The sequence below is a fragment of the Mesoplodon mirus genome (assembly GCF_964341445.2).
Source record: "Mesoplodon mirus genome assembly, chromosome: 4".
Lineage (NCBI taxonomy): Eukaryota > Metazoa > Chordata > Mammalia > Artiodactyla > Ziphiidae > Mesoplodon > Mesoplodon mirus.
Genome location: NC_138979.1, coordinates 48,735,190 through 48,756,270, shown reverse-complemented (window position 1 = coordinate 48,756,270; position 21,081 = coordinate 48,735,190). Strand labels below are relative to the sequence as shown.

The 21,081-nt window shown below is 36.6% G+C and overlaps 1 protein-coding gene across 1 annotated transcript in view; it reads left to right on the top strand.

Moving 5' to 3' along the window:
- ALDH1A2 (aldehyde dehydrogenase 1 family member A2) overlaps nucleotides 1-21,081 on the top strand; it is a 98,846-nt gene that overhangs the window by 25,233 nt on the left and 52,532 nt on the right. The window contains exons 2-4 of the mRNA XM_082618376.1: nucleotides 11,360-11,464; nucleotides 11,647-11,787; nucleotides 14,639-14,768. Coding sequence (XP_082474502.1) covers nucleotides 11,360-11,464; nucleotides 11,647-11,787; nucleotides 14,639-14,768 — 376 coding nt within the window. The remainder of the gene's footprint in view (nucleotides 1-11,359; nucleotides 11,465-11,646; nucleotides 11,788-14,638; nucleotides 14,769-21,081) is intronic.

Genomic DNA, 21,081 nt, shown 5'->3' with positions numbered 1-21,081 from the left:
TCATCTTGGCACTAAATCATAGAGTGTCTTAACATTATTTAACTTTACTGAAAGTAATCTTGTCTTTGAAGCATGATTATAAGCTCCAGGACAGCAGAGTACACATCTTCTATAGATTTTCAGTGGTACCTATAAACAGCTCCCTGTTTAGAATAGGCCTTTAATGAACATTTTGCAGTTTTTTTCTGTGAAATCAAATTTCTGCTCAGCTATTCCTTTCCCACTTAATTTGAACTCAGGCTGTTTTTGTTCTATCAAACCTGTTTCACAGAGGAGGATTGAGAGGGTTTAGCAGCTCCCTCAATTTTATGAAGTGGTTGCATTGTAACTTAGAGCCATTAACTCTTTTTTAGACTCTTTTTTAGATTATTATTCTTTAATTTACATCATTTAAAAGATTAATAGTTGCTGCCCAGGATTTCTACTTTGGGCATTAAAGTAAACTATCATACTGTAAAGGATCCTTCAATCACAATGCAACTAGCTCTTGTATGAATTAATGTGTGTGAGTAAATACATGTACTTGAATTTCAGTTTCCAATGACTTGTTGATAGTATATTGATCTTGTATCCTGGGACTTTGCTAAGTTATACTTCTAGTACTTTTTTGGTAGATTTCTTAGGAATTTTTACACAATCATGTCGTCTGAAAATAAAGAAAATAAAAACTTATTTTATTTTCAACTTTTTGGCCTCATAATATCAGATATTATTACAATATTAAATAGAAATAGTGGGAGCAGCTATCCTTGCGTATATTATTTTTAATGTATTGCTTACTTAAAAGAGCAGTGATCTGAAAACAAATCAAGGGTCTGAAGGAAAATGCAAAGGCTGAGTTTTCTCTAGAAGCAAAATGCCAATACTAGTTCTAGGAATAGTAAACTAAACCTCCATCCAGCAACAGCAGAATACACGTTCTCCTCAAGTTCACATGAAGCATTCAACCAAGTTAGATCACATTCTGGGCCATAAAACACACTTTGGCAAAATCGAAAGCATAGAAATCATATAAAAATATACTCTCAGATTACAGTGAAATTAAGCCATAAATTAATAACAGAAAGATAACCTGGAAAAATACCAAAATATTTGGAGATTAAACAACACATTTCTAAATAACACATGGATCAAGGAATAAGTCTCAAATTAAAAATATTTTGAGCTAAATGAAAATACAACTTATCAAAATTGGTGAGATGCAATGAAAGAATTATTTAGAGGGGAATTTATAGCACTGAGTACATATATTAGAAAATAAATAGTCTAAGCTTCTACCTTAACAAACGAGAAAAAGAAGAGCAATATAAACCTAAGTCAAGCAGAAGAAAAATAATAATAAATTATACCAGAAATCAGTGAAATTGAAAACAGGAAAACAATAGAGAAAATAAATGAAACCACAGGCTGGTTCTTTGAAGAGATCAATAAAATTGATAAACATCTAGCCTGGCTAACAAAGAGAAAAAGAGAGAAGACACAAATCACTAATATCAGAAATGAGAGAGAAGTCATCATGGATGTTAAAAGGATAACAGAGGAATATTATGAGCAACTCCATGCTCACAAATTTGATAACTAATGGGCAAATTTTTTAAAAGACATTCTACTAAAACTCACACAAGGAGAAATAGATAATTTGAATAGCTCCATATTTATTAAAGAAATTGAGTTTGTTGCTAAAAAACTTTCTCACAAAGAAAACTCCAGGCCCAGATGCCTTTGCTGGTGAATTCTACCAAATATTTAAGGAAAAAATAATGCCACTACTACATAAACTCTTCCAGAAAATTAAAGAGGAGAGAATACTTCCCAGCTTATTCTTTGAGACCAGCATTACCCTGACACCAAAACCAAAGACATTACCAATATATATTTAAAATCCCAACATCTACCAAATTGGCACCCAGTCCTGAAATAGTCATCACTTCTTGCCTGCCCCTCCATGGTTCTTTTGATCGTAAGTTATCCTGACCCAGGAATTAGAGTTTAAATGGCCTCAAACCGTACTGTATGACTTTCTGCTTTCTGGTTCCAGATGTTTGGACCCAAGGGCAGTCATTTAATTTACACCTGAAGACTGGCTTGAAAAGATGTACTGGAACCCAATCAACTGCTGTTCTCCTGAGATTGGCCTAAGAGACACAAAAGGAAGGAATAGTTGATGGTGAGAGCTGAGGATGGAGACTCATACTGGCTAAGCCTGGATAGACCTATATCTGTTTAAGAAATTGAATCAGTAATTAATAACCTCCCCCATTAAAAATCCATCAGTCCACATGGTTTCAGTGGTGACTTCTACCAAGCATACCAATCCCTATAATCTCTTCCAGAAAATAGAAGCAGAAGGAACACTTCCTAATTCATTTTATAAGGCCGCATTACTCTAATACTAAAACCAGAAAGACATTACAGGAAAGGAAAACGACAAACTGATATCTCTCATTAACATAAATACAAAATCCTCAAAAATATTAGCAAATAAAATCTAACAATGTTTAAAAAGTATTATATACCACAGCCAACTGGAATTTATTCCATGTGTACAAGACTGGTTCAGTAGTGAAAAATCAATTACTGTAATCTGTCACATCAACAGGCTAATGAAGAAAAATCATGTGATAATATCTATACATACAAAAATAGCATTTGACAAAATCCAACAACCATTCATGGTAAAAACTCTCAGTAAACCAGGAATAGAAGGGGACTTCCTTAACTCGATGAAGAACATCTATATGAAACCTATAGCTAATATCATACTTAATGGCGAGGAACTAGGTGCTTTCCCTCTATGACTGGGAACAAGGCAAAATATTCTCTCTTCAATGTTGAGTTCCTATTCAACATTGTACTGGAAGTCCTAGCTAATACAGTTAAGAAAAAGAAATAAAAGGTATACAGATTGGGAAGGAAGAAATAAAACTGTCTTTGCTTATGACATGGTTTCTATGTTGAAAATCCCTAGAATTGACCAAAAAAAAAAAACCCAGAAAAACAAAAAAAGCCTCTGGAATTAATAAGTGATTATAACAAGGTTGCATGACACAAAGTTAATACACAAAAGTCATTTGCTTTCCTATACACCAACAATGAATACTTGGAATTTGAAATAAGAAACACAGTGCCATTTGTATTGCCACAGAAATGAGAAATACTTAGGTACAAACCTAACAAAATATGTACAAGGTCTTTATGAGGAAAAATCTAGAACTCTGATGGAATTAATTAAAGGAAATCTAGATAAATGGGGAGATATCCCATGGATAGGAAAACTCAGTATTGTCAAGATGTCAATTCTTTCCGACTTGATCTGTAGATTCAATGCAATCCCAATCACAATCCTGATAAGTTATTTTGTAGATATCAATAAACAGATTCTAAGGTTTATATGGAAAGGCAGAAGAGCCAATAATATTGAAGGAGAAGAAAAAAGTAGAATCGACAGTACCCAACTTCAAGACTTACTGTGAAGCTACAGTAATCAAGACAATGTACTATTGGTAAAAGAATAGACAAATAAGTCAATGGAATAGAATAGAGAGCCCAGAAATAAAGCCACACAAATATAGTCAATGATCTTTAACAAAAGAGTAAAGGCAGTAATTGAGAAAAGATAGTCTTTTTGACATGGTGCTGGAACTAGACGTCCACATGCAAAAATGAATCGAGACACTGACCTTGCACCTTTCACAAAAATTAAAATGGATCATAGACCTAATGTAAAACGCAAAACTATAAATATCTTAGAAGATAGTATAGGAGAAAATATAGATGACCTTGGGTTTGGCAATGAGTTTTTAGATACAACACTAAAAGCATGATCCATGAAAGGAAAAAATGATATGTTGGACTTCTTTAAAATGAAAAACTTCTGACCTGCAAAACGTACTGCAAAAGAGAAAGAAAAGACAAGCCACAAGCTGACAGAAAATATTTGCAAATCACATGTTAGATGAAGGACTTGTGTCCGAATTATATCAAGAACTCTAAAATTCAGCACTAAGAAAACAACTCAATTATATAATGGGCAAATCTAAGATTCCTCACCCAAGAAGATACACAGACAGCAAATAAGCATATGAAAAAATTCTTAACACCATATGTCATTGGGGAATTTCAAACTAAAATGAGGTGCCATTGAACATCTATTAAAATGGCTAAGATCCAAACAAAATGAGACAAAACAAACCTGACAACACCAAATGCTGACAAGGATGTGAAGCAACAAGAGCTCTCATTCATTGCTGTTAGGAATGCAAAATGGTACAGTCACTTGGGAAGACAGTTTGGCACTTCTAACAAAGCTAAGAATAGTCTTGCTATGTGATCCAGCACTCTCCTAGGCATTTACCCAAATGGGTTGATAATTTATGTTCACACAAAAACCTGCATATGGCTTTTGACTGGTGCTGGAACTAGACATCCAGTTAAACAACTTTAACATCCAGTTAAAGTTGTTAATAGCAACTTTATTCTTAATTCCTCCAAAGTGGAAGCAACCAAGATGTCCTTTAAAAAGTGAATGGATAAACAGACTGTGGCACATCCATAAATGGAATATTATTCAGCATTAAGAAATAATGAGCTAGTAAGCTGTGAAAAAACATGAGGGATGCAATATTTTTTATGCGTTGCATCCTTAATGCAAATTGCTAAGTCAAAGAAACCAGTCTGAAAAGGCTACCTCCTATATGATTATAGCTATATGATGTTCTGGAAAAGGCAAAATGAAGGAGATAGTAAAAAGATCAGTGTTTGTCAGGGGTTTAGGGGGAACAGGGAGGGATAAATTGGTGGAGCACAGGATATTTAGGGCAGTGAAGAAACTATTCTGTGCTAAGTGATGGTGGATACATGACATTATGCATTTTTCAAAACCCATAGAACTGTATAACACAAAGAGTGAAGCCTGGTATAATCTATGGACTTTTATCAATACTGGTCCATCAGTTGTAACAAATGTACAACACTAAAGCAAGATATTAAAAACAGAAGAAACTGAGGAGAGGAATAGCAGGTATATGGGACCTCTCTGTACTGTCTGCTCAGTTTTCTGTAAACCTAAAACTGTTTTAAAAATTAAAGTATTAATTGTTAATACAAAAACAAAAAGACCATGCAGATTTGAAAAAGAACAAAGCAGAACTTTTAGAAATAAAAATATAAACATTGAAATTAGCAGATTAGAACCTAGTAAAGAGAACTGAATGATAGATCTGAAGAAATTGTTCAACTGCAGCACAGAGGAAAAAGGAGAAGAACAGAAACAACTTAAATGTCTTTCAGTAGAGGTCTAATTGAATACATTAAGCTACACCCATACACACACATGCATGCGTGCACACATGCACCTATATACATACACACAGAAATACACATTGGAGTCCAAAGAAACCATTAAAAATGTCTATAGCATATTGTTAACTTTTTAAAAAAGCAAATTCTAAAGCTCATGTAAAATTGATCTTGTTTCGTAAAATTATGTGTGTGTGTATATCTGCCTAGAGACATGTCTAGAAGGATGGTCATGAATATGTGAACTTTAGTTATTTCTGGATGATGAAATTTGAGGTGATTTTTTTACCTTTTCTTTGCTTTCCTGTATAGGTTGAATTGTTTAGAAGAGCATTTTTTCACACATTTACAAACATAACAAAGCTATGTGTACATAAAATATTTTTAAAAAGAGATGGAAAATATGAATGGTTAAAGACATTGAGGATGGACCAAAAAGGTATAACACTTGGAGTTCCAGAGCAGAGAATAGAAAGAGTGATATTCAAGGAAATGATGATAGTGATTAAGAATATCCAGAAATTATAAGAGACAAAAACTCAGAGATGCTGCAAGCACAATGCTTAACTATCAAAATAAAAAAGAGATTGATACATAGACATATTGTGATGAATCTTAAAACACTGAGACAAAGACAAGATCTGAAAAGCAACCAGACAGAAGAGGCAAATCATCAACAAAGAAATGATAACCAGAGACTTACAGCAGAGGTTTCTTGTAAACACCATTGCAAGATAGAAAATACTGGAATAATATTCTCAAAGTATTGTGAGAAAATGATTGTCTTCCTAGAATTGAGTAACCTTCTGGGAGTATCTTTTGAGTATGAGGGTGCAATAAATATATGTTCAGAATTGAGACTTTACCCCCAACAAATATTTACTAAATGAAACTCTAAGAAATCATGAGAATAAAAATTTTTAAATCTTGTTAAATATAAGAAATCCTTCTCTATATAAAATAATAATTTTATAACATGCCCCTGGAGAAGAGTGATTAGATTTTGTGTTCTAAGGCCCTTGTAATTCTTTGGGAGGAATGTTAAGATATATATTAACTTTATACTTAATTTTCTTAGATATGCATGATAAAATATCATGGATAATCAGTGAAAGAACATGAAAGATGTTCATGTTCTTGAAAGATGTACATGTTCATGTACATGAAGGATCATGTACAACTTCCAAACCAATAAAAGAGGGAAATTATAAAACAAACAACAAACATTAATCAAGTTGAAAAAAGAGGCAAGATGGGAGAAGACAGGAAGTAAAGTAAAGCAAGACAAATAAAAAGCATTAAGTCCAAATATCACACGGTACATTATTTAACACAAAATATGATCACAATAAATACAAATGTATTAAACTTGCCAGTTAAAAGAGATTTTCATATTGAATAAAATAAAACATAGCCATATATCATTTAAAGGGACACATGAAAATAATAAAGATGTAATTGAGAGTAATATGATGGGAAAAGATCTATCGGGAAAATACTAAAGAAAAGCTTACATGGCTTTACTAATATTAAACAAAATAGTCTTTAAGACACAAAGCTTCATTAGTAATAAAGAGGGTCACTTCATATTGATAAATGGTTTTGTTTTATCAGAGAATCTAATAGTTCCACTTAAATTCACTAATAAAATAACCTAAAATTTATAAGTATAAAAATGATAGAGTTAAGGGATATATTGACAAATCTACCACCAAAGTGGGAGATTTCAACACAGCTTTCTAATTATGAGTAGGCCAAGCAGATGAAATGTTAAGAAAGATCAATTTGTCACATTACTGGTGATGTTAACTTTGATCACTTGATTAAGATGCTATCTGCCAAGTTTCTCCAATGATAAGTTACTATTTTCTACTTTGTCATTAATAAGAATCTTGAGGGGAGATACTTTGAGACTACATAAACATCCAATTTTTCATTATACTTTTACCCACTAATTTTACCATCCATTGATGATATTTGCCTGAAGCAATTACTATTGTGGGGTTTGACACATGGTGATAATCTAATTCCATCATTCTTTGACAGCTATTAGTTTGAATTCTACTGTTAAGAACAGCTTTTCCTTATCCCCCATTTATTTATTCATAAAAAATTTATATCATTTTGGACTCTTGGATGCCTTTTTTATTCTTTGGGTAATAATCCTTTACTATCACTATTTGTTTTGTTGCTTAAATTGTCCCAGTATTGGCCATTGGGAGCCCCTTCATGTTGGCTCCTGTGTCCTTTTGATATGTCTCCATCAGTTTCTGAGCATGTACTTGATTTCTGGCACCAGAGTATTCCAGGATCATCTTGTCCTTTCTCTCTAGAGCCCTGAGATATATTGTTTCTTTAAGGAGCCCTGGTCAGAGAAGGACACTTTAGACAGCATTCAAAACTTTTGAAATTGCTCAGAGAAGATGAAAACCTTCAAGTATTTTGGAGGAATTTGCTTTCCTTTGTTTTTTGTCATAAGGCTAGGTCTATAAGAAATAATAGCATAGTAAAACTATCAAATATTTTAATGTTTGGCATACCAGGAAAAATAGTCATCACATTTACCATCTGGGTCCAATGGAGGCTATAAAGTTTTAAAATTAAGTTATTTTATGAAAAATTTAGAAAAGTGAAAGAGACAGTGAAAACAACAGAACAAGAATTTAAACATAACAAACCCAATTTTTCTTCCATATTTTCCTGGTATTGGAGGTATATGTACATGAAGTGAGCAATGGCCTTTGAATGCAACCAACTACTCATCAGCCATCATGTTTGAAACTGGAAATATTTATGCCATAAATACTGATTGCAGATTTTAAACACATCTCTTATAGGTTATATCTTACTGTTACCTCTGGTTCTTCTTGCATTTGCATTATCATAATGTAATACTGTTGAAAAGTTTGAAGGCTCATAATCTTGTAGAAAAGAGCATGGCCATTTTTGTTCCATAATTACAAAAGCATTTTCATTTTTAGTTTTATAAATGTAAATTAGATTGATCAATCCCATGAACGTTTTTATTTCTACGTAATATCTGTACTCCAGTCACCTTTGTGTATACACCTACCTTCAGCATTTGTCCATTTTTGAATCATATCAAGTAAATTTTTACCCACAAATATCATGAAAGATAAAAGAATTCTTACATGTTCTCTTATCAAAAATGGATGGTTTTAAATTATTAAGTCCTTCCTATTAATGACTAGTTGGGTTAGACTATCATATTTCCTTTTTGTGTTGATAAGTATCTTGTTTGCTCTCTGATTATTAATTTGGAGAAAATGCATTTATTTATCCTAAAGACTCATAGTCCAAGATTTTGCTTATACAGTCAATTTCACCCTCATCAGCAGTCTCTAGTGTTTCTGTCTCTTTGCCTTCAGCTTCTGACTCATCTAACAGTTATGAAATGTCTTTTTCTATTAGTTTTCTTCTCTTTCTCATTATGGACAGGAATGAAAAATTGTGAATTCTTAACTGTTCAATGAAAGGTAAAAAGAATATGACAAAGATGGTGTCTCCACACTTCTTTATTTATACCCTTTTGAGACATAATGCATTACTTTGGATAATACAATAATAAAACCAAAAGATGATGAAATAGTAGGGATGTGTTTATTTATTCATTTCTAGACAGTTCCATAATGTTTTTGTTTCCTTATTATTTTAGGGTTTTTTTAAGCATAGTTGGAAATAATTGAGTGATGAAATAATTCCAAGAATGATGAAATTAGCAATATGTTTCAAGATAAGGAAAAGCTCACTAAGATCCCATAATGTATTTTAGATCGATAAAACGATCAATGTACTTAAATGATAACAGTAAGAGAATTAATTTTATTCTGTTAAAAAATAAGTAATTTTTCTCTTTGATCTTTGGAAGACCTCTAAGAAACAATAAAAGTCATGAAATATCAATCCTTACATTTAGAACTGTTCAACAAAGAAGCTTAAAACTATAATTGGATCTGATGATATTCCAAGGGTTAAGAAGTTTCAGTCAAATAGTGAATAAAAGGAATGAGGAATATTGGCAAGGCCCGTTCTCCTTTAAACCTGATAATCTCTAGAAGTGAATCTTTAATGAAACTAACCTCTTAATTTTTTTCTTTTGCTACCTTTGAGATCATATTGTATTTCAAAGGAGTGTGCAGATTTGATGAGCTGTGAAATGTTAGGAAATTTGTTAAATGGAGTGAAAAGAGAACTAGATCAGGAGTCCTCAAGAACTATAGATCTAATTTAGGCTTGGACATAACTAGTTGTGTTTCTTTGGGCTGAGCAGTCCTGGAAACCATGGTGTAGTGGAAAGAGCAGCAGACTTTGAATCAGAGCCACAGTGAGAACCTGCTTCTTCGGACTTTTAACCTCTCAATTTTCATCTTCAGTTGAGATAATAAAATCCTGCCATTAGGGTTGTTGTGGGTATTTAATGAACTACTAGAGACTGTTGACCCTGGAAGGCTGGAACTCTTAATCATCTTTGCCTCTCCTGTGTCTAGAAATATCTATGCATTTATTGAATACATTATATAAATGAATACAGTATGTTAAGCATGTTTAGACATTCATAGTAAAAACTTTAAAAAATTGTTACTCAATTACAAGGTCACTGTGTTTGTGCTCAATACATTTGTATTAAGTGCTTTTACAGGTTTAAGGTCTTCCTCCCCCTCCCCCCTTTATCTTAAAAAGCTTTCAGGAAAAGAAGACTCCTTCAACACAGACTCATTGTTTTATCAAATCAAGGAAAAAGCAAAGCTTTGGCATAATCTAGAACTTAATTTTTTAAATTGTAGATCTACACTCAGCCTCGTCTGTGATTATTAAAATGCCAGGCAGTAGCAAATCAGTTTATCATTGTGTTTGTTCTAAACTGACTGACTACTGAATGGTTCATAGGTTCAGAAATTTTCACTGTTGTGCCATAATTTTTTTTTTTTTTTTGAGGTACGCAGGCCTCTCACTGTTGTGGCCTCTCCCGTTGCGGAGCACAGGCTCTGGATGTGCAGGCTCAGTGGCCATGGCTCACGGGCCTAGCCGCTTTTCGGCATGTGGGATCTTCCCGGACCGGGGCATGAACCCGTGTCCCCTGCATCGGCAGGCGGACTCTCAACCACTGCCCCACCAGGGAAGCCCCATAAATTTTATAGAGTAAAGTATCTTTGTGTATTCTTTGGACTTTCATAGTCCAAAAATATTAGTTTGGATTTCTCTCTTAATATCAATAAAAATTTTTTAATGTTTTTCCCTATATTTTCCGTCCTTTGTTAATGCATATCTTACAAATCTTCTGAGAAATTGACTTGAATAATTTCTTAAACCATTTCTTTGCCATTTTACTATAATCTTTATTTCCTATATAAAGAAACCAAGGCTCTTAAGAAATCCTAGAGAGACCCATTTGAAAGTTATAGGCCTTTTCCCTTTGCTGAGCCACATAGCCTACCCAGCAAAAGGAAAGAAATCTAACTTGGATTTATACATGTAAGTTGTTTAACTCACCAGTTGGTTTGGTCAGAGTCATTGCTCAGTTCAGGATCTGACTATAAATTAGGCAAACGCTTATTCCAGCACCCTTCAGATTTCCCTGTGAAGTCACTTATTCCTCTGACAGAGAAACTAGTAGCTAAGGCCGGATGACTGTCAGTTTGATCCACGATCTACCCTTTTGGGATATTGGCCAGAGCTTGGACTATAATGAATACTTTCTCAATCTCAGTGTATGGTTTGTGTGTATGTGAGACTGTCTATCCTTCCTTCCTTGTTTGACTCTCTGAGTAGTTGACAGGTTCACTAAAGGTAAGAATTATATTTAATCTTTGGCTGATGTTGAGTTAAAAATACCACAAAGGAAATTTCTGAATTGGGGGTGAGGCTGGACTGCATAATGATCAAGGGTTTCTTGTAACACTTCAAATTCTATACTTTAATTATATACCAGCAATCATACAGAGCAAGTATTACAACTATGGTACTTCCATATAATACGGCACCATTGACTGACTTCCTGTCACCTGTCTCATGGATCCCATTCTGTTGTCTACTCCCTTAGATTTTTATTAACAACGAGTGGCAGGACTCGGAGAGTGGGAGAGTGTTCCCTGTCTATAATCCAGCCACAGGAGAACAGGTGTGTGAAGTTCAAGAAGCAGACAAGGTACGTTTGTCGTAGAAAAAAATTTCATATGAAATAACTACCTTCAGACAACAAAGCAATAAACTTATGCTCTCCAGACATCACCACTGATGTTCATTCATCACCTTTTTTGTGAAAGCAGATGGTTCTTCCTTTATTTGTAGCAATCCCTCTCTTCACTTGTGCCTCTTCCTCTCTAACAGGCAGATATAGACAAAGCAGTGCAGGCAGCACGCCTGGCTTTCTCTCTTGGCTCAGTGTGGAGAAGGATGGATGCTTCAGAAAGAGGACGTCTGTTGGATAAGCTTGCAGACTTGGTGGAACGAGACAGGGCAGTTCTTGCAGTAAGTAACCTAAGAAAGCATCACGTCTTTACCCCAAATTTACCATTCCATTGAAATTTAGATACCTCAGTCTTTCTGAAAGTATGATGTGAAGCAGACCTGGGGAACAAGCTTTTTAATACACATGAAAAATGGGAGAGGTTTGGCTTTGGGATCAGGTGGGGAAGTGGAGGACCAGCTGAGTGTCTCTTCTTATTGCATTGTGAAGAACAAAACCATAGCTTCCCATGACTGATAAGGACCTTCCTGCTTTCCTCATCCCCCTTCCTCCCACAGTCAACAAAAAGGACAAAAACCAGTCAAGCAACAGGAGAGTCACCATGCTCCTTGCAGGAAACCAATACCAAATTACTGTTGGCAATCAAAAGAGTTTTACCTCTCCAGAGTTAGCCCCTCTTGACTAAAGAGAATCCTTCAGAAGCAGAGAGCATGATATGGACCTCTCATATACTTCTGCTCTCTTTGTTCTTTTAGAACTAATAGGAGAGACAGAAGGAGACAGCAACTTTCTTTCACTAAAACAATCATTTTCTCACATAAGGAATGTCCCCTCTCCTAGTGGTTTATTGTTGTTATTGTCGTTGCTATTTTAAAAATAAAAGTCAGTGTCTTAGAGAATACCAACTTTTTTGGAAACTGGAACCATTTAGGAATGCCTGTGCAGTATACCTGTCTTGCAGGGATCTCCACCTGCATGACCCATAGTTGATCATTTAATATCTAGGGCATCCTCGTTGAGTCAGGGCATTAAAGCCATGCATACTGTATTCTACCCTCTGCTTGGGAAATCAGATCACTATTGAGTTCGCTTTGGGAGAGGGAAGCATTAGTACCCTTCCTCAGTGTCGTTTCTACCATGGCTCTCCCTCCTACCATCCCTTTCATGGGTCTGTTCATAGTGTGGAAACAAAAATGAATCCTTTATGGAGATGGTTTAGAACTCTTGCTACATATAACATTTATCTATAAAAATATTTTCTAGTTGGGTACTTCAAGGAATACTGTTTCCAATGAGGTGCTTATATATATTGGGAAAAGGTGTTCCATGGAGATTCATAAGACACTTAGCATATTAAAGACTCTGACAAGCCCTACTCAGTGTTTCTCAAACCTGTTGGAGCCTCAACACTATTTTTCTGGCCAACCTGTCAGTATCGTACAAAACAGAATTCTTTGGAGTACCTTGGGGGAATGCTGGTCTATATGCTGTCTCTTTACTGGATTATGATTTCTTTGAGAGTGAAAATTATATTTTACTCCATTTTTCGTAATCCTAGCATAGTTTGTGACACATAAACGGTGAATGGGGGCACATTGATGGTCTGTGTCTGTTTAATTGAGTTAAATCCATACAATATTTATAACATTAGATTAGCAGTACTTACTAGATGATGATATAGTTCATTTCTGCTGTTATATTTTCATGTCATAAAATTCATATGCCATCCTGTTTCTGACATATTTCTCACTGTGGTCAAGTCCTTTTCCCCATCACACTTAAATGTGATTTCTACTTTTAAACACTGCCAAGCCATGAGAGGAGTGAGTTTTGTTAAGAGGTAGCCTCTCGAATGTAGGGGGAGCTCCTGACCAGAATACTGAAGTTAATACTGCACCCAGGTAAACACAATTGAAAATAAACCTAGGGCTGGCAACTCTCAGGTAAGTTTAGCTGGTGTCAACAGCTCATAGGGATGGACCATTTAGGTGGCCCAATTCTGGTTATTGACTCTACTTCAGTCTATGCTGTCAAGACCTTGGCTCTATGCCTGCTCCATGGAGAATGTAATGCTCATCTCACAGACATATAAATATTCTAAAAAGAACTGGGAAATAACTTGATTTCCTTTAATAAAGGTGAGCCAATATACAGTGAATAGGTCACATGATATTTTAAAATGAGTTCCATCTTATACACATGGTAAGTGGAAAAATTGCACTGTAAATAATATTTTCATGTCATTGAATGGAGAATATTTCAATTTTAGTTTTGTCAGCACTCAAATAATTTTTGTACCAGTATGTGTTGTAAAATGTCCTTGAAGAGAAGGACATGAGATTACAAACATTTTTTAAAATTTTATTTGTTAAATATGTAACACCTTTACTATTTCTCAAGTCGAAATACTCTTCTCATTTCATTGTGTTCATTTGTAATTCTTTATGTTACAGATTTACCCTATTTAGGAATATGTCATTAAAATAATATTTATCATCTAAAACTGCTTAATAACTCTAACTCTATTTTTATTAAATGGACCAGATACTTCACTCTTAACAGATAATGGTTATTAACATAAATATTTATGAAAAAACAGCCCTCAAGTTGTTATAGTATGAGCTTCCCTAGAGGAGATCTTGTTTATTTGGTGGTAATAAATAAACTCGCTGTGCACCGTGCCTATTCCATTTCTCAGCAGGGGTCTTGGCAGTGTGGGGAACGTTTTATAGTCTCATCAACTGCATAAAAGCCCATGTCCCTGCCCCTCTTTTTGGATTCAGAATACTGTTGTAGACTCCGAAAAATCCCCACTCAGCTCTGATCATTAATACAACAGAAGCTGGTTTGACAAGCAGAACACTTCTTTATCACCAGTTGTGTTTATATATTGGGATAGTGGTTACTGGAAACACACAGGCACAAGAACACACACATATAAGTTCATTGTGGTTTTTACTGGAAACTAAACTAAACAGACGGTACTAAAAATCTTTTCATTTGGGAAATCAGAGTTGACCAGGTATGCATCATTGTTCAGATTCATTTGTATTCTCTCTATTCCTTTTTTCTTCTGCTGTAGAAGTTACTGAGTGTATCATTGGAAAGTTCTCTCCATTTCTTTTCCTACAGACCATGGAATCCCTAAATGGTGGCAAACCGTTCCTGCAAGCTTTTTACATCGATTTGCAAGGAGTCATCAAAACCCTTCGGTATTACGCAGGCTGGGCTGATAAAATTCACGGGATGACCATTCCTGTAGGTATGTGTAATCTGAGTACGTTGAAAAGGGAAACATGAGGCTTCACCAGAAACACACTTTCACCACCAAACACAAACAGCAGTCACATGGAGTACAGATCTGAGCACACTTTTACAGCAGCTTGAACGGAACAAAGAACTAAACAGATTATGTCACTAATTCTGACAGTATCCTTATTTCAATATGCAGACAGTCCACACACAGGTGTAGAGGCAAGCCACATCAGTACGTCTCTCAGCTAAGGAACAGGTGTGTGTTTGTCAGCAGCAAAGTGCTTAGCACTGTGGTAGGTTAGGTGCTGGGAGTGTGGAGAGGCGCTAGGTGTGGGGAAGCCAGGGAAAATTCTGAGAAGATTAAGACTTGGCCCTTGCTCTCCTGAAACATAAGATCTTGTTTGGAAGGAAATCCTCTAAAATGTTAACAGTTGTTTTTTCTTAGTGGTGAGATTATTTATTGTTTCTTTTTCATATTTTTCTATATTTTCTGTATTTCCTATAAATTACTTTCACAGTCTGTAAAAACAACCACCATCCTGACACTTTTTTTTTAAGATCCAGGTTTGGAGGCAAAACCAGTAACACAAAACAAAGATCTCTACAGGAGAGTTACAGTTAGGTGCTAAGTCGTGTGGCTTGGCCTGCCAGTGCTGTAGCCCTTTAAAGGAAAGGGAAAGTATCCAAACTAAGTTGGGGGAAAGGTCTCGGTCTGAGCATGAATACTAGCTGTAGCTAATATCAAATGAAATGCTTTCACAGCAGCCCCAAGGGGAAGGCACTGTTATTAACATCTTTATTGACAGAGGAGACAACTGAGGCCTAGAAAGGTTAGTTTTCCTGATTCACCCAGCAAATAAATTGTAGAGCTGAAACTTTGACACTAGAGCCTGGTGAATCACTTCACTAGAGGATCCATTTTAGATACTGGGTAGAAGAGATATCACGACAGGAAAGGGACCAACTGGAAGAGATATGACGATATTGGCAGTGGTGAATACACATAAAGAAAGAAAATACATGTTTTTGAGTGGCTTCTGGATGCTGCTAAGTAACATGCCAGATACTCTACCTGTGTTCTCTGGAAAACAGCCTGCTTTCCATGTACATACTAGGAAGAGTGGAAAGTGATGCTGGGAACTTTGGAGTGCTCAGTTTGGGCCTTCCTAGGCTGAGGATTGGTTTACCAGAAAAGGAGATGATTGGCTGATACTGTAGCTGGCTTAGAGCAGTGCTTCTCAAACTTGAATGTGCATATGTATCACCTGGAATCTTCTTCAAGTGCAGGTCTATGATGGGGCCTGAGATTCTGTATTCGTAACAAGCTGCCAGATGATGCCTATGCTGCCGGGTTCTCTGCCTTGCGTAGTGAGGAGACGATACAGAGACCAGCACCAACCACGTGGCCATTGCGATGCCTCATTTAGCAAGAAGAGAAGTCACAGTGAGAAGGGAGAAGGGACAGAGATGAGGCTTCAAAGGACTATTTTAAAATTACCTCCGTGAATGATGGTGACATGTGGAATGTTAGTCTTTAGGAAATGCATTTCTGGTTATAGGGACTCTTCCCCACCATCCAGAAGTTTCCCACGTTCAGCAGACTCAGAAGGATGGAGAAGACTGTTCTTAAGGAATGTCAGAATCTTACTTCACTCCTGGCTCTGGGATATTGCAGACCACTGTTCTCTGGCCTCATTTGTAGGATCGAGGAATGGCCTAAGTGAGCCAGAGTCATTGGCATAAGCATACCTGTGGGAGGGCCTGGGAATGAAAACCTTTGTCAAGAGCAGGACATGCGCCAGCCTTTTCAGGTTGACCTCTTCTGTTTCAGTGCAGAAAGGAAATTATCAGGATCAAAGGCCCTGGTGGTTTTGCATCTCACCCCACCTGCCATTTCACTAAGACAACAAATATGTTTCAGGTATTTAAACATCTTTTCAAATGATTTAGAGATATCTTAGAAATAAGGTGAAACAGAAGGCTGTACACATTTGACCTGGTATTTGACCTAACGATATCTTGGTTTTTTGCCTCCTTAGGAGAGAAGACCTTGATTGATTAGATAAAGATTTATTGGAGTTCCTGATAATGTTTGATACTTTACTGTAACTTTATCGGGCAGTAGAGGTGGTTGGTCTATAAGTCTCACTGTTTTCATCTGATGCTCTTTGGGGATTCTGAGTTAGAAATACAGGGCTTAGAAAAGTCTTTCACAGTAGTCTCTCCCACCTTTACTCATAAACTGGTGTCCAGCCTGTGAAGGACAAAAAGTGAGGAATTCCCTTAAATGCCAAGTAATTTTTGTTTCCCCAGTTTTTCCTAAAGTGCGTTTAGAGGGATACCAGGATGAGAGACTCTCCAGGGATTCAAGTCATTAAGCAGAGCTCCTAGGAAGCTGGGGGTCTGGGATGTAAGACCTTTTTGCTGTGGTGCCTCAAGCAGTTGGAAGGATGACGGCAAACGTGAACTTGGCCGTTTTCCCTTCTGTTCCAGTTTTAGATACATTTGGACATGCCTGTAGGCTCCTGAGAATTCATCTCACAACCCCTTTGGCTAGTTCAGTGCTTAGGGAATCTAGTTGGCTAAGCCAGAGGGGTGATAGTGGACGATCAGGGAAAGGGAGCGTCATTATTATTTACTTATTTATTCTCAAATTTGTTCAGTCAATCCATTTGTGCTTTATTTGTCATTTGTAACTTTATAATTTAACATCAGCTTGATTTTTGTCTCTGTGTTCTTGGCTTTTTTCAATGAAATCTGGAATATAGGAAAGCCGTTAGCCTTTAACCATGAGGTCTTTATTGTGTTACATACATTTCCCTGTGAAACACCCTAATTTTGTTTGAAATTATAATATAAAGGGATAATATACTTTATGTTTGCAAAGCACTTGAGCATGTAAAAGTTTCTTTCACATACAGGATCTATGTGATTCTGTGTATGATCCTGTGAAACAGGTCAGATTTTAAAAGGTATTGTACCCATTTTGCAGGTGAGAAAATGAGACAGTGAGGGTTTAGTGTCTTGAACAAGGTCACATGTGAGTAAGTGGCAGGCCTGAGACTTAAACCCAAGTCTCTTTCTGCCTAAGCCATTGTAGACCCTCTTGTGGAGACCTGTACAGCAGGGCGGGAAAAGGAAGAGGCCAGTCACCCTCTTCCGATTTTTAGATTAACATCCAGTTGATTCTCATTATTCAAGGTAGTTATTTTCTATAAAGTTGGTGTGGACACTGAGTTAGTAAATACTGAACCATTGCTCCTAGGAGAAATACAAGGATGGAAAGCACAGTTCTGCCTGGTCACCCATAAAAATAAACCCGAAAGGTTTTTTTTTAACATAAAGCTGCTTTGTTACATTGAATCGTACTCCATGGTTCATCCAGCTTAGTATCCCTGACACTAAAGGATAAGAACCAGAAAGAGTGGGAAGAATTACGCTATTGTCTCTTGGACTCCTTCCCATTTAGGAAGGCTGGGCGTTCTGTCTCGTAATGGGAAGAGCTCTTCCTTCACCTGCTCTACCAGGCTTCAGCCTCGGTCTCTCAGGCATCCTCTCATTCCTTCATACATTCATTCATTCAGCAGATTTTTTTTCTGAGCACCGGTGTTTAAGCAGTGGAGTTGCAAAGGTGAACAAGTAAGATGTCCATAGTATAGTAAAGAAAACAAACAGGTAGACAGCCAGGTGCAATACAGAGTGGCTTATTCACATATGGAAGTACAAAGTACAGTGGCACTCCATAGAAAAGGCATCTCACCCAGTATTAAGGCTTCCTGGAGAAGGAAGTGGGATGTACAAGGTGATGCCCGAACAAGGGCAGGTCAGTGAAGATGGAGATAGGGCCGTCACCAGCAGTGACAATAACCTGTGTGACGTATGGAGGGAGGAGAGTACAGTGTGCTAGTGCATCTGAACGTACAGCCAGACGTAGAAGGCAGAGGGGCCCTGGGCCTGGGGAAACCGTGCCGCAAGTGTTATTCCACAGTAATGGCGAGTCACTGAATGATTGTAAGTAAATGAATGCTTTGATCAGAATTGTGTTTTAGAAAGAGATTTTGATTACATAATGGATAATCAGTTGGAGAGAGCAAGTATGTACTTTTTCCCCTCCCCCTGAAGGGTAGCCTCCCTCTAAAATATTTGGGAGGAGAAAAGGGTTATGGCATGACCACTTTTGAGCCATCCACTGGACAGCTGTTTCTCCCTCTGAATTGAAAGATTCTCCCATCCCTTTCTGTCACATCCCCCTCAAGGCCCACAGTGGGATGTTATCACAGAATCATGCAGTATTCGTTTGATTCACAAGGGTCTTGATGTTCTTCCCTTTACAACATTGTCTATTATTTCCTGCCATGGTACTCAATGGAGCCATTCTTTCTGACCATAAATCCTATGCTTTGACCCTTCTGCAATAACATCTGCTAATTATGATGATAAATAATAATCATTATTATGATTTATTGTACACCTTCTTTGTGCCCGTTACAATATCTCTAATTTCATAGAAGCCCTCCAGGGGAAGTAGTTTTATCCCCATTTTGATTATTTTTAACCTGTATTATTTTTAACCTCTCATAGCCACAAACTCCTTGTGATGGGGGAAGGAACAAAGATTGTTTTTAGTTCACTGAAGGAAAAATAGAGGATAATTGATTTACATTACTTACGATTTTTCTCTTTAACAATATTGATTTTATTTATTTTGTGGTACGTAAGCAGAGAAAATGTGGTTCAGCTTTAAGCTGAATTCTGACATAAAAATGACCTTATGATACATTAGCATATAGAAAAGTTTAAAAAACTACTCAGGCCATCTGTTATTATTTATCTACTTTACCTCCTTTCAGTTTTACCTGTTGAACTAAGTAGGCTAAAAATGTGCAGAAATTGACTCATATCCTAAGGTTTTGCCTTTAACAGCTCGATCTAATTTAGCATTGTCAGCAGAGAACCCATATGGTGAGATCTTACTGTTCACTCAGGATGAGAATGAGGAGCTATTTGCTGTGCCCACCTAAGAACCCAGGGTAGGTAGTTACCTGAATTGGTGGTGACAGGAGATCACAAAGTCTGCTTCACATGTAACCTCTTTGAGAGGTTAAGGCTGAAGAAGAACTCAGGGATCACTAAGGCCAGTCTCCTCATTTTTCAGGCAGAGAAACTGAGGTCTGGAGAAGTAAAGTAACTTTCCAAGATGATGTAATGGAGTAGTAGTAGAGCTACTATATCTTCGTAACCGACTCAGGAGCATGTAGTTTAACTTTTGAGATGCTACCAGCAGCCTCTTGGGAGAAATAGTGTTAGCACCACTGTATGCTAATGTCGTCTCCAGTGTCTGTATAAGCATTTATAGAGTTTATCCTTAGAGCTGTAAAATGTTCAGTGAGGTCTGTTCAGTCTCAGAATACATAGGAATCTGCTAGAGGACAAAATGAACTAGTTCAATGTAGTTGGTCTAATTGTTTAATACTGGGGTCACCAAAAGGGTTACTAGCTCCTTGAAAGGTAATTCTGTATACAAATTAGAGATTAGAAGATGGCCATCCGTTCATTGAATTCTGTTACAGATTTTGATGCTGCTAAGTAAACTCATTTTTAGTGTTACCAGATATGTAAGATTTGTAGCAATTCTTGAAATACTCTTCATATTGTAGTTGGGAGCCATTTCTTCTTTTTTTTTTTAACATCTTTATTGGAGTATAATTGCTTTACAATGGTGTGTTAGTTTCTGCCGTATAACAAAGTGAATCAGCTGTACATATACATATATCCCCATATCCCCTCCCTCTTGCGTCTCCCTCCTACCCTCCCTATCCCACCCCCTAGGTGGACACAAAGCACTGAGCTGATTTCCCTGTGCCATGCGGCTGCTTCCCACTAGCTATCTGTTTTACATTTGGTAGTGTGTATATGTCCATGCCACTTCCTCACTTCGTCCCAGCTTACTTTTCCCCCTCCCCATGTCCTCAAGTCCATTCTCTACATCTGTGTCTTTATTCCTGTCCTGCCCCCAGGTTCTTAAGAACCATTTTTTTTTAGATTCCATATATATGTGTTAGCATACGGTTGCTTCACTCTGCATGACAGACTCTAGGTCCATCCACCTCACTACAAATAACTCAATTTCGTTTCTTTTTATGGCTGAGCAATATTCCATTGTATATATGTGCCACATCTTCTTTATCCATTTATCTCTCAGTGGACACTTAGGTTGCTTCCATGTCCTAGCTATTGTAAATAGAGCTGCAATGAACATTGTGGTACATGACTCTTTTTGAATTACGGTTTTCTCAGGGTATATGCCCAGTAGTGGGATA